We start from the raw sequence: 14,910 nt of genomic DNA, 5'->3' as shown, positions 1-14,910 counted from the left end.
TCATTGAATTATTAAATTTGATGCTGAATAGTTCTTTATGGTTTTTTCATTGAATTATTAGGCCATCCGTAGTCATAAAGCCTCTTGTGGGGCGTTATACAATACGTGTCATGCGATGGCATACGGGGGCTTTATGGGGCGTTATATCACTAGAGTCCATAGTCATAAAGCCCATACCCATCATTACCTAATTATTAATTTTCAATTTTATTAATTAATTATAAAAACCTTGCTTGTTTGTGATTGGTCCAATCTTTGAAAACATCCCCATACCCGGCGCTATATATATGGCGCCTCCCTCATTTTTTTGTCTCATCGTAGTAGTGTTTAGGGCTTTATAGGGGCTTTATAGAGGCTTTATAGAGGCTTTATGTGGATGCATAGCGCTCCACTACACATACACTTAAAAGTTGGGTGAAAATTGTCAGGTATAATTATCTTGTTTTTCAAAAAGTGAAGCTAGGCAGACTTGAACCACAAACGGTTGTATGGGTAGGTCCACCAGTACACATGAACGCATGTCCACCTCTATTTATTTACAATGGTATCAGGTTAAATTACCTAATAGTTGTCTCCGAAAATAGTATTGGCACGTGTTTTACATCGCTGGAAAACTATAAAATGAATACCAATACCAGTACCGATTTTGTTCGGCTTGTTACGGTATAGGGACGGGCGCAAGAAAAAAACTCAAATTCACTGATGAATGAAATATTATTGAAACCGAAAACCATAAATATGAAACAAGTACTGACATTGATGTTGGTCGGTAGTTATCGGTTCGATTCAGTATGGTATCAGTATGGCATCGATTTCACAAACCATTAAAATGAATAATGGTACTCATGTTTTTTAGTCTGCGTCGCTTCGGTTTGATATGATATCGGTGTCCTTGTGACCTTCGATAGGATTCCTTATGTTTTTCCTTGTGACCCACCACCCACCAACTAAAAATTGTATGGAATATATTAGTGTAAAAAGATGACCCAACTAAAGTCGAAACAGTTTGTGAAAGAAACAGATTGCAAGAGTTTGTTGGTGAAATTTAAAACCAAAAGAAACGTGTCAATTACCTTGAATAATGTTTTGTCTTTGTGTACATGTTTGAGTTCTCATTGTTTGAATCATTAAGTGTTGACTTCATTAGGCCATTTTTTCAACACCCCTAATTAAATAACAATTTTTATAACACTTGTTACAATAATAATAATAATTTATGAAAAGTGAATGTTTTTATTCATAACATTGATATATAGTTATAGATATATATGATAGATAAAGGTGCAACACAATCATAACAAAATAATATTAATGATTAGCCACAAAGTGGGAGATCGCCTGGATCATTTTACTAGTCTGTTGGGAGGTGATTGGGTCGATATCAATGGCGATTTTGTTAAGATAAAAGCTGTGTCCTACTCCTTCACTCACCAACAACTCAATCTTTTTTCCATCTTTCTTCATCCCTTCATAGAACTCCATTTCTGTATCAATCACAAGGTCCTCCTCCGCCACACACAGCAGATACGGCGGCAGCTCCACCCCCTGCAGCTCCTCCCCCATCGGACATGTTATCGGGCCGTCTTTCGTGCTACCTTCCGGCAGCCCCATGCTCAAAAACTTATCCAACATGTCAAGAGTTAGCATGGGAGATTGCGGTTTTTCCAACTCCGACTTGCTTCTCACCGACCGGACAAACCCCGGGTGGATGGGGATTGCTCCGGCTAGTCTTACCGGATGGAGGTTTTCTTCGGCTGCCTTTTTCGCCACCTGGTGGACTATGTTCCCACCAGAGCTGTCTCCAATAAGGAAGACACGGTTAAAATCTCCCTTAGTGGACAGCCCTGAATCGTACGTTTCATCATTTGCCACGTCTCTGAGCCAGAGAAGGGTTGAATACCCGTCATCTAAGGCTGCGGGGAGGCGGTGCTCCGGGGCGAGACGGAGGAAGGGGCTAACGACTATGGCGCCCGCTTCGCGGGCGATACGTGTGTATATGTTGTAGTACATGTACCAGTCTGGCTGGCTGATACAAAATCCTCCTCCGTGAAAGTGGAGGAGGATTGGCAGCTTTCCGGTCTCTGGTACCTCGGGTAGGTATACCCGAGCATGGAGACCGGACTTGGAATTAATCAACAAGTCATGTGTGGCAACTCCATCAATGAAATGATGGTGTGGTGGGACAGGGTCGGACATGAACTTAAATTGTGGTGGTCCGGTCCATGACCGATCGACGAAACCGTCGTCGTAGACCGTGAGCCAGCCGGAGACTTGGTCGATGATTTTTCTGTCGGCAACCATTTTGTGTTGGTTTGAGAAGTGATGAATGGGAGTTGTGTAGGAATGTTGTTAGTGTAGAGTGTATATATAGGAAGTGAGTGGTGGTTGGGGCTGCTGTGTGTAAAGTAGTGGAAATTGTTAGGAAAACATATAGAAAAGATGGAGTCAATGGCTGCTTTTGATAATCTAAAGGTTTCATAACTTTATTGACGTTGTGGAGGAATAGTCTTTATTAATTTCATTTTTAATCATTTAGTGTTTTACAAGGTATATGGGGTATACCGCGCGTTGTGGCGGATCACTTGCTAAATACTGAAATGTAGATAAAATATCACTTTGCAACAGTGTATTCGGAAATCACAAAAATGATACATCTTCGTAAAAATGAGCTTTAAAAAACAGAGGCATAGTTATAAATTAAATAGAAAAATATATTATAATGATCTGGCTCGCCTTTGAATAAAATTTACATCGAAACGTTGACAGTGCATAAAAAGAAGTGCAAGAAGTTGCGACAACTCTACTATGAATATCTAAACATAGTTAAAAGAAGACGTTGCAACGGTATATTCGAAACATTAATAAAAAGTTACCTCATTGTAAAGTAAGTGTTAGTAAACACGAAAACATATTAAAAAAAAGTAAAAACGTATCATATTTGAATTGGCATGGTTTTTAATAAAGTTAACGTCGAAACGTAGACAGACTCAATTTTGAATAAAATTTAAACCGAAATACATTTAAAATGAGCATGTTACAACGGTATATTTGAAATGTAAAAAAATATAATAGCTTAAAAGTTATAAGGAAAAAAATAAAATCTACATAAAACTAACCCTAATATTACAATAAAAACAAATTAAAAAAAAAACTAAATAAATGATTGTCTACATGTTTGTACCAAATGAAGGTGGGAGAACACTTTGTAAAGAATAAAGACTTTGTAAAGAATAAAGAGCATGAGTAATGATGAGAATGTTGTGGCCAAAACTTAAAAAAGAAAAAGTATACTGTAGTTAGCATGATGTTATTTAATATATATATATTATAATGTTATAATTATAATATATCATACTGATATACTTGATATATAATTATGGGGTAGGGATTCTGTACATTAATCCAGAAGTGTATTATGACACTATATATAACACTATATAACACCATATAAACAACGTATAACAATATGTAACACCATATAACAATATGTAACACTATATGACGCTATATAACAATATATAACACTATACATCTATTATAGACTTGCTATCAGACAAACTATAGTGTTATATTTGTTATATAGTGTTACATAATATTATATGGAGTTAACTGCCATTTTCGTCCCTGTGGTTTGGTCACTTTGGCCATTTCAGTCCATTTTTCAAAAATGCGCCATTTTCCTCCCCGACGTTCTGGAAAGGTGCCATTTCAGTCCAAAAATCATAACCCAGTTAAGTCGGTTTGTAAATAAGGACTGATTGTGTAAATTTGTAACATAAAGGACCATTTAAGTAAAATGTATAAATATTAATATAATTATAAAATATAATATATATATATATATATAATGTATACATATATATATATACAGATCAGACGAGAGAGGGAGAGGGTGAACCGGAGTCGAAACCGGAGCTCCGGTGGTCACCACCGCCGCCGCCGGAACCACCACCATCAACGTCATCATCGTCATCATCTGTTATCATCATCATCGATCATCATCGACCTTCATCATCATCATCATCGCGATCTTCATCATCATCATCATCAGACCTGCATTCTCACCTTATCTGCATACTCACCGTCGCCGCCGCCGCCTGCAACTCACCAGACCTTGATCATCAGACCTTCATCATCGACCTTCATCATCATCATCGCGATCTTCATCATCATCAGACCTTCATCACCACTGCCGCCGCCTGCAACTCACCGGAAAAACGGCACCCCCACCGTCGCCGGTTCTCTCTCCCGTCTCCTTCTCTCTCTCTCGCCGTTATCTCTCTCTCTCTCTCCGACTTTCTCCCTCTCTCGTCTGATGACGATGATGACGATGATGACGTTGATGGTGGTGGTTCCGGCGGCGGCGGTGGTGACCACCGGAGCTCCGGTTCACCCTCTCCCTCTCTCGTCTGATCTGTATATATATATATGTATACATTATATATATATATATATATATATTATATTTTATAATTATATTAATATTTATACATTTTACTTAAATGGTCCTTTATGTTACAAATTTACACAATCAGTCCTTATTAATAAACCGACTTAACTGGGTTATGATTTTTGGACTGAAATGGCACCTTTCCAGAACGTCGGGGAGGAAAATGGCGCATTTTTGGAAAATGGATTGAAATGGCCAAAGTGACCAAACCACAGGGACGAAAATGGCAGTTAACTCTATTATATGGTGTTACATAGTGTTATAATACACTTCTCATACTTCACACTACTGGATTAATGTACAGGATCCTCAATCATATAATTATAACTAATGTATCACAATTAATATAGTCAATACCTTCGAAGATAATTGAGATTAGATAGTTTAAGTGAAATCAGTGTGTAATTAAGTTGAAATAAACGATTCCGTTTTTTAAATTCTTCGAAGTTGAAATAAATAAATGGTAAGAAGATGAAATCAGTGTTAGCCTATAAGGTTTTCTTATTAGTAAACGTTTGTCGTTTGTTTTTCGGTTAAAATATGCCTATAGGAGCCTTATATAATCCGTATGGATTTGGTCATATATGAATCAATTTCTTAGAGTGGAGTATGTAGACTGGAGAGACCATGTTCATTTATATAATATATTACTTGGTTGACTCTATATAGATTTGTTCATCAATTAACGCGTACGGGACAAAACTCAAACCAACCAACCTACAATCTATGGCCTTTGAGAAACAATTTAGTTGACTCACATAATTCAGACTAGTCTTAGCCTCAAGCGTGTGGGGCCTAAAATCGTGTTGTTGCGGGCGTGAAGCGTGCAACCGAATGGCGGTGATGAAACAATGGTTAACCGGGCAGGGTTAACTCACTGGTCTCGTCAAGAAGGGTTAATCCCTTCCTCTCGAGGATCGCTGCCTGGATCACCGGTGGGTTGATCTCCTGCACAAGGAAACAAACCGTGACTCGTAACAAGGAGGATGGGGTGGGGGGTGCTCCTTGTTACCACTCTCCGGCGTGAGAATCAGTAGTTTGCTTGGGAAGCAAAGTAAGATAGTAGTAGTATTGAGAGAGTTGTCAAGAGATACCTCAAACCTGGTTTGGGGTTGGTATTTATAGCCGAGGAGTGAAGGAGGAGGTGGATGGATAGACTGACGGCATGCTGCACCTTTGCAGGTGTGTCAGACATGTCGGCCGTTGAGACGACGCCACGTCAGTCTGTCGCTTCCGTAGATCTGACAGGTGACTGCCATTGGTTCCACTTGCACTGTGGTGTCAGTCCCACTTGTTGAGCGTATAGGATGCGGTGCTAGCCGCATCGCTGTCTGCGGTAACATCTGATGTTATCGCGTCTCTTGCTAGTGATCAAGAAATACGCGAGATGCGGTGCTGGCCGCATCGTCGCCTGTGGTGACTGTTGCTGTTATCCAGCTTCCTTGTATTGATAGAAGTGTTCACTGGACGCGGTGCGAGGCCGCATCGCTGTGAATACTTCCGTTTTCATACACCAGATGTGATGCTATGTCGCATCACTCTACCGTTCTCATGTTCCATGTAAGTCCTCCTTCGTTACTAGATAGATTGTATTCACCCCTTGTGTCGATGCGTTCTCGCATGGGCACAAGTAGGTTGTTAACTGGTGGGGGTTTTGATAAGGGTAATGGTCACTCGCGGTCGATGCTGACGCGAGATCTGGGACCATACCCCTTCAAGTCCCCCCAGTCTAGTGTTGCTGCCACATACAAGTTGTATGTGGGAGGAGTACTGGACTATGGTGTTTAGAAGGTAGTTTGGAGTCTGGAGAAGATCCTAGACCATGTGGATGGTCTTTTCTGTTTGTAGATCAAGCTGGAGGTCTGGAAGGGTCGTTTGACGCCTCTTCCGTACCGGTGAAAATGTTTCGTCTGATGCGAAATTCTCAGCCTTTGGCTGGTTGCCACCTGTTGGTGTGCCGAACCAACTGTAGGAATTAGTTGGAGGAAGTGTACAAATTCGAACCAATCTTTGAGATGTGGTTGAAGGTGTGCACAAACTTCGACCCAACCTTTGAAGTGGTGAATGAAGAAGAGAGCATGTTGTTCCCGTGATTGGATATCTAATGATGATTCCGTTCGTGGGGTGTTCATGTTCTTCCCATTAGCTCTCAAGTAACCGCACGTCTTTTGCGGTTACCTCGCTGCTTGACATTGTTGGCCACGGTTGTGAGAGCAACGTTGGGTACTTGCGTCATTGTTGGCCATGTTTGGTCGAACAATGTGATTCTGGATAACGGTCAAATAAACATGATCATAGGCATGGTAATGCCCATTGTTTATTCTATCCAACGTACAAGTAGGGTAACAAAGTCATAAGCAGACTTGTTACCGCTTGTTCGACCGATTGTTGTTCGACAAGGGCTCGTGTGATTATTGTGAATTTCGTCCGCATCTCTTCCTTAGGCACCTTCCTTCCCGCTCCAATACCGAGGAGTTTTCCTTGGAGTAGTTTCGTCCCTCGATGTGGAGTTAGTTGTGGCTCCACCGTAGCAACCATTTCCGGAAGCTATGGTTATGTCCGCAGTGACTCATGAGTGTCTGCGGTTTTGCATTCCCATATTCGCTCGAAACGGGTGTGTTGCTCGGATGTGGCTCTTGAAGGTTCAGGAGTCAGGGTTGCTGATGTGCGCGTGCGTACATTCCCTTCCTTCTTCAAGTTAAAGAAGGTGTTCATGTACCCTCTGCGGTTGTGAACCGGACAGGAGGGATTTGAAGCTTGAAGAGAATGAAGGCAATGCGGTTTACCTATTTCTGAGATGCGGTTAAGTCCAAAGAACAACGCTGGTTCTGAGTATCTGACACACCTGAACGGGCTCGTGTGTGTCATTTCCGCATATTACACGTGTGCTCGTGGGTAGTGCGGAAAGGTATTATACCCCCTTATAGTGTGAAGACATATATTTTTGCCTATTTTTAGGGGTATGTAAAAAAAACGATATGCGGTATGGGTTATGGTGCGGGAACCAGAGAAACCGCATACCGCTTGCAATTGGATAAGGTAGTCGCTTTTTGTTACATACGTGGCTGAGCGCACGTGTGAGTTGGTGGAAGTTGGTGAGATTTTCTGGCATGTGCTGAAATGAAAGGACATTTGCACTGCCCGAGGCATTAAATGCACTGTAGCGAAGAGTGTAAACGTCTCTTATGTCAGGCGCGTGGGCGGCCACGCGCGCGTGATAACCGTCAGCGAAAACGGCGCTTGACACGTGGTGTCGCGCAATTCGTTCTTTTTGAACGTGATGATTCGTTTTCTCCCTCCGCATTAATTGCGATGGGTATATAAGGGGAAACCGTTCGTGGTTTCCCCTCACTTGTTCGAAATTTCAAAAATTTGCCGATGAGAGAAACCTTTTCTTTGTCTTCTCCGACGATATTTGTTGAAAATTCCGGTGAGGTTGTTAGTGTACATCTTCTATATTCTTGATGGCTGAACCGTCAAATCCACACAATGTGGAGGGTGAAAACCCGGAGCCTTCATCGCCGGTGGTGGCGGGGGAAGAAGAGGGGGGAGCCGCCGGTGGTGGTTTACCGGTGTTAAAGTGGACCAAGAAGACCTTTGATCGTCTGATTCTTGATGTCCAAATGCCCCGTGAATATGGGGCCTGTTACCCATCGGAGGGTGACACCGGTGCCGATGCTCCGGCCGGTTACGTGACCATGTGGGCAGACTTTTTTGGTGACTGTAATCTCCGGTTACCTTTGACTGTTTTTGTTGTCGAGGTTTTGGAGTGGTACAAGGTCCACATTTCTCAACTGAGTCCGTTTGGTATGATCCGGATTCGAAATTTTGAAATCACCTTTCGTGCTCTTGGCATAGAGCCTACCGTTGGAGATTTCCGACGGTTTTATCAAATGACGGTGTCCTTGGGGTTCTTTTCCTTTCGTCAACGAGATGGTAGTCCCAAACTGATGACTCCTCCTAAAGGGATGACGAAGTGGAAGATGAAGTTCTTTTACATCAAGGCTTCTGCCATTGTTGCAAATATGACGTTTCGGAATGTGACCGAGACGATCATAGCGGAGACCATTGCGGTCCCAAGTTTGAAGACGGTGGAGTGGTTTCCGCGGTTGCAGACCATTGAGTCTGTGAAGTTGAACAACACACAGTTGTGGGTGTTGCGCATGATGCTGACAAGGAGGAACAAGAAGTCAAAGCCCGTGGTGCGGGAGAAAAGTGGTGGTACGTTCTTTTCATTTGTTTAACTTTCTTATCCCCGTATGCGTTACTGACTTGTGCGTTTGCTATCAGAGGATGCTCCCTTATGGAGGATATTTGCCCCGGATTTCCAGGGTCAGGTTGAAACAGTTGTTTGTACGGATGGCGAGGAGGAGTTTAATGTTATCATTCGAGATAACTTCCGGGTGCCTACTGAGGCCGCATTGTCAGTTGAGTTGCCGCGGGGCAAAGGTATATTTAAGAATCCTTTTTACTTGTGATAACAATATTGGTTTCACTGACCCACCTGTTGGATGTTTTCCATGCAGGTGATCTTGGGGCCTTAGGGGACCCTGACGCGAAGGGTGTGCCTAAGAGGCAAACGGTGAAAGGCGTGCGCTTTCGCCAAAAGAAAATACCGGAGGTCACTGTTGTGCCTCATCTGGTACCGCAGGCAGCAGGTATCTCTCACTCTTCTTTACGTAGATACTTGGATTATGTGATAGTATCTGATACCCTTGAGGGTTTGGGTACAGCTGCGGGCTCGCAGTCTGGTGCTGGGAAGAGGCAAGTAGAAGAGACGGCCGCTGGTGCCGGTGGACCGAAACGTCGGAGGTTGCAGTCTAAGATGACTGGTCCGACATCAAAGAAACCTGCGGTTACTGTTGGTAAGTGTTGTTTAGCTTGTCTCAAGTGTTATGTATAACCTGTGTTTTGATAGCTATTTGACTTTGTTTTGCAGAGCTTCAAGATAAAGATTTTTCTATCTTTGATGCTCCGGAGTCACCCCCGCATGATACGGGTGCGGGTGTGACTGAGGAACCTTCGACACCTCCTGTCAAGGTGGTGCCTGAGTCAACCGTGCGGATGGAGGGTACCGCAGAGAAGGTCACGACCCAGATATTCGATACCGTTGATTCGTCCAACAATCTGATCTCTCCCAATGAGGGAGATAATTTGGGTCTGCGGTTTTCTGATTCTGGGAAGCAAAAGTCTGATGCAGAACCGCAAAAAACTGATGCTGAAGTGCGGCAGCATGATGCTGAGCCGCAGAAGTCTCCTGCTGGTGAGAAGGGTACCGGTTCGTCTGCCGGTGGTGCGGGTTATGATGGGCCTCCAATTCAGCCTGGGGAGTCTGAATTGGAGTATTACTACCACACCTATACCCAGGGTCGAAGTACTGTTTATCACCGACCCCCCTGGACTGTTATGCAGGGGGATAATATTTCCAACGACCCTTCTGCGTGTAAGGAGATTCTGGGTGGTTTTGGCACCCCCTTTGAAGTGGAACGTGCCCGTGCCGCCCCCCGTGAGTTGCGCATCAATCAACTCTCCACCTTGCTAGTAGGAAGTTCCATAGTGGCTAACGCCATTTTGGAAGACTACAAGATGTTACGCCGCAGAGAGGATGAAGCTGCTCGCATGCGGGCCGAAGCGGAAGAGTTGATCAAGGCTGCTCGTGCGGGTGCGGAGCAACTTGAGAAGGATAGAGCTGCTTTTGAGAAGCAGAAACAGACCTCGGAGTGGGCTGCCACTGCTCAGCTGAAACAGGTTCGTACTCTTGCCAAACTTCTTTCTGATGAACGTAAGAGTTTGAATGAAAAATATTCCAATGAGCGCAAGAAGTGGAATGAATCTTGGGCGAAGCAGAATGACAATCTGTTTCGTGCTCGTCAGGAGTTGACGAATGCCAAGGCAGCGAACGTTGCCTTGGGCAAGAATAAAGCTGCAGCTGAGGCAATTGCGGTTAAAGCGCAACAAGCAGAGGCCCTGGCTGTTAAAGCGCTGGAAGAGGCCAAGGAAACGGGGGCCCGTACTGCGAAGGCCCTGGAGGAGGCCAAAGAGAGGGAGAGCCGTTCTTCCAAGGCTCTTGAAGAGGCGAATGCTGAGCGCATTCGTTTGGATAAAGTTGTTGCCAGCCTGCATGTATGACTTGGTACCTTTGTTTTATATTTCCCTGCTTTTTGAGAATGTTTACTGAGTAAACTGTTTCCTGCTCTTTGACAGGCTGAGGTTCAGACCCGGGAGGTCGCGGTTACTGACCTCACAGCCCGCATGACTGCGGCGGAGGAGCGGGCCAGTGTTGCCGTTGAGGCCAGAGATGCTCTGACCTCTTCGTTTAACCAACTGGAGGCTGACCGTGAATGGATGCGGAGGCATGGTATCGCGCGTGTAAGTATCCCTTGCCTTTATATTTGCTTGGATTAGTATCCGAGACTTATCCTTTGTTTACTGCAGATTGTTCAGGCCATTATGGATGCTCCTGAAACCGCAGCTGGTTTGGACTTGGTCAAGCAGCGTGCTCGTGACGCTGGCTTTAAAGCTGGTTATAACCGCTGCATTTCCCATATGAACGTCATGTACATAGGCGGTGTTATCGAAGAGCGATCTGGCTTTCGGGACGTGGATACCGAAGGTCGCCTGAACGCGGCCGTAGCCTCCTTTTATGATACGTCCCTCTCTTGTGTGGAGAAGTTGGACGACTGTTTAGAGGCTGTGGATTCCGTTGACCGGCTGCGGATGCTCTATGCCGATGCAGAAGAGGAAGATTCCGCTGGTGGTGCTGGAGATGACGCGGGTACCAGCGGTACGAAATAGGGTTTAGGTTGGCAAGTGCGCCCCCTTTTTGTTTTCCCCTTGTATATATGAGGAACCTTATGTAAATCCATTAAGCATCGCGTGGGTGCTTGAATTTGTTGAATATAAAGTTTTTTGTTCAGTTTGTACAAGTGTTTTTAATTCTTGCATGTTTGAACGTATGTATGCGGAACTTTACCCATTTGTGAATGGGGTCAAGTATACTCCATACTTTTGTTGTATGAGTACGCGTCAATTCTGTTATTTACCCTGTTAGGGTTTTAGAATTGTGTAAGCTTTGTAAAAGCTTATATATCCGGAACTCTACCCATTTGTGAATGGGGTCAAGTATACTCCATACCTTTGTCGTATGAGTACGCGTCAATTCCATTGTTTGCCTTTTTGGGCTCAGGAATTGTGTTAAGTGTTAACAAAACTTGTTTATCCGGCCAGATAAATATGCAAGTCTTTTTGCCTTTTGCTGGCCTATTACAATATTTGTGTGTGGTTACCACTTTGTATGGGTATCGCGAATGAAGATTTTGCCAATCTGTTTTTGGGATACCGCAAAGTGGAACACGCATTTGTAATAGTAGTAACAAACAATAATGTATAAAATTGCTTATTTATTTATTTGCGAATGGCCTGCGGCCCGATATGTTACATAGAAAATGTAGGAACATGGCTTACATATAACAGCGTCGAAGCTGTTGTGCGTTCCATGTTCGTGCGATAGGTTCGCCTTCCAACGTTTGTAATTTGTATGCGCCTTTTCCTAAGACCTCTTTGATGAGGTAGGGTCCTTCCCACTTGGGGGCAAGTTTGCCTGGGCGCTCAGCATTAGATGCTTCGTTGTCGCGTAGGACGTAGTCTCCCGGATTGAAAGTACAAACGCGGACTCGCGTGTTGTAGTACTTTTCAAGTTTAGATTTGTATTTGGCCTCGTTGATGGCAGCGTTTTCGCGCCTTTCTTCCAAGAGGTCCAAATCAATCCTGCGTTCCGTGTTGTTGTCTAGTTTTTCAATAGCCAACATTCTAGGAGAGGGGAGACCTACTTCCGCGGGGATCACCGCTTCTGTACCGTAGACTAGGCTGAAGGGTGTTTCCCCATTGCTTGTTTTTGGGCTAGTACGATGAGCCCATAAGATACTTGGGAGTTCATCGACCCAGCCACGCCTGGCTGTTCCCAACCTTGCTTTGATGCCCTCGACTAGGCTTTTGTTGATACTCTCAACTTGGCCGTTTCCTTGCGGATGTGCCATGGATGAGAATATATGTTCAACGTGTAGTTCTTTTAGCCATTTTTGAAATTCGTCGGCAGCGAAGTTGGTGCCGTTATCGGTGACAATGCACATTGGTAAACCAAAACGGCAGATGATGTGTTCCCAAATGAATTTTCTTGTTATCATAGCAGTGGTTGAAGCGAGCGGTTTTGCTTCTACCCATTTTGTGAAGTAATCAACCGCTACTATGATAAATTTGACCGCACCCGGAGCGTCAGGGAAGGGTCACACAACGTCAATTGCCCATTTCTGAAAGGGCCATGCGGTTGTGACGGGGACTAAGTTGTTCTTTGGCCGCAAAGTTTTTGGAGCATGACGTTGACAGTCGATGCATTTGCGCAACTCTTTGACGGCGTCCAGGTGCATGCCGGGCCAGTAATACCCGGCATTCATGATTTTGGCCACTACCATGCGCGGTCCAGCATGTATGCCACATATGCCCTCGTGTATCTCTCGGATGAGGTATGTGGCATCCTGGGGGTTGACGCATCGTAGTAGTGGTCCTAGGTATGATTTGCGGTATAAGATACCGTCTCCCATTTGATAATGGCACGCTTTGTATTGTAGCTTGCGTGCCTCTGATTTGCTTTCGGGGGTCACACCTGATTGCAGATATGCGATAATAGGTGTCATCCATGATGTTGTACCGTATTGAATGACGTTGACTTGGCGCAGGGGTACCGAAGGATTTTGCAGAATTTTGATGCGTATCTCCTTTGCCAAGTGCTGGAAGCTGGTGGATGCAAGTTTTGATAGTGCATCCGCGGACTTGTTTTCACTTCGATTAATATGTCGGATATTGAACGAAGTGAATTGGGATGTTAGTTGCAGGGCTTGTTCGAGATAGAGGATCATGATATCCCCCTTTGCGGCATAGTCGCCGCGTATTTGTCCTGCAACCAACAAAGAGTCGACGTGTGCTTCCAGATGCTGCACGCTGAGTTTGACTGCTAAACGTAGTCCTGCCAGTAGGGCTTCATATTCGGCCTCGTTATTTGTGCTTTTGAAATCGAGGCGGATGGCATATGTAAGCTCTTGGCCATCAGGGCTGACGAGTCGCAGACCTGCGCCCGCACCTTCCTCGTTGGAGGCACCGTCGGTAAATAGTGCCCAAGTTTCTGAGGAAGATGGCGTTGGTGCAGGGTTTTGTGCTTGTTCGCATTCTTGGATGCGATTCACCGGTACTTCGGCAGCGAAATCAGCTAAGATTTGGCCTTTTATCGCGGGGCGCGGTTTGTAGTTCAACGTGTGCGCGCCCAGCTCTATTGCCCATTTTGCTAATCTTCCAGAAATGTCAGGTTTGGATAGGATCGGGCCGATCCTGTAATTGGTTAGCACCGTGATGACATGGTTCGCGAAGTAGCGTCGCAACCTTCTTGATGCGTGCAATAGTGCTAATACCAATTTTTCCATTATTGAGTACCTTGTTTCTGGGTCGTTGAGCATCTTGCTGATGTAATAGATGGGTGTTTGAACCCCCTCCCGCTCCACTATCAATACCGCACCTACCGCGTTGTCCGCGGCTGATAGGTATAATATGAGTGGCTCTTCTTTGCGTGGTGCGGTTAAGGTTGGGAGTTGTATCAAACACTCCTTCATTTCCCGGAAGGCGTTTTCGGCCTCTGCGGTCCATTGGAATTGTTCTTTCTTTAAACAGTTTCGCAGGGTTTTGATGAAAGGATACGACTTAGCTGCATGGTTGGCTAAGAATCTGTTGGGTGCCGCTAGCCTGCCGGCTAGTCGTTGCATATCTTTCATCGATGAAGGCGATGGCATGCGCTCGATCGCCTGAACTTTCTCCGGGTTTACCTTGAATCCATCTTTTGTCACGATGAACCCAAGGAATTTGCCTTCTTCCATTCCAAACGAGCATTTCCCTGGATTGAGCTTTATGTTAACGCTTCGCAGAGTCTGGAATGTTCTTTCAATGTCTGTGAGCATGGTATCTTCCTCCATGCTCATGACGACTAGGTCGTCCATGTAGATTTCGACACTTTTGCTTATTTGGCCGCGGAAAGTGTCGTTCATCAGCTTTTGATAGGTTGCGCCCGTGTTGCGCAACCCAAACGGCATTTTTGTATAACAGTAATTCCCGGTGAGAGTGCGGAATGCCGTTTTGTCTTCATCCTCGATCGCCATTTGGACCTGATGGTACCCTTTGTAGCAATCGAGGAAACACTTCCATCTGAATGGTGCGAGATTATCGACCTTTTCGTCGATTTCTGGAAGTGCGTAACAATCCTTGGGGCAGGCTTTGTTAAGGTCTTTGTAATCGACGCACATGCGCCAGCCCCCGGATGGTTTTTCTACCATAACTGGGTTGGATAACCAAGTCTGGTATTTGACTACCCGCAGGATGCCTGCGGAGAGCAGTTCTTCGACTTGCTCTTGCATCGCCTGATT

The 14,910-nt window shown here is 44.7% G+C and overlaps 1 protein-coding gene across 1 annotated transcript; it reads right to left on the bottom strand.

Moving 5' to 3' along the window:
* Positions 1–1,207: 1,207 nt before the first annotated feature.
* LOC110878096 (probable carboxylesterase 6) lies at positions 1,208–2,419 on the bottom strand. Its single transcript, XM_022126355.2, has one exon. The coding sequence runs from the start codon at positions 2,299–2,301 to the stop codon at positions 1,309–1,311; it is 993 nt and encodes a 330-aa protein (XP_021982047.1). The 5' UTR covers positions 2,302–2,419; the 3' UTR covers positions 1,208–1,308.
* Positions 2,420–14,910: the final 12,491 nt, after the last annotated feature.

Source organism: Helianthus annuus, chromosome 16 (assembly GCF_002127325.2).
Source record: "Helianthus annuus cultivar XRQ/B chromosome 16, HanXRQr2.0-SUNRISE, whole genome shotgun sequence".
Classification (NCBI taxonomy): domain Eukaryota; kingdom Viridiplantae; phylum Streptophyta; class Magnoliopsida; order Asterales; family Asteraceae; genus Helianthus; species Helianthus annuus.
The sequence above is the reverse complement of the archived record's forward strand: the minus strand, read 5'-3'. Positions and strand labels throughout refer to the sequence as shown.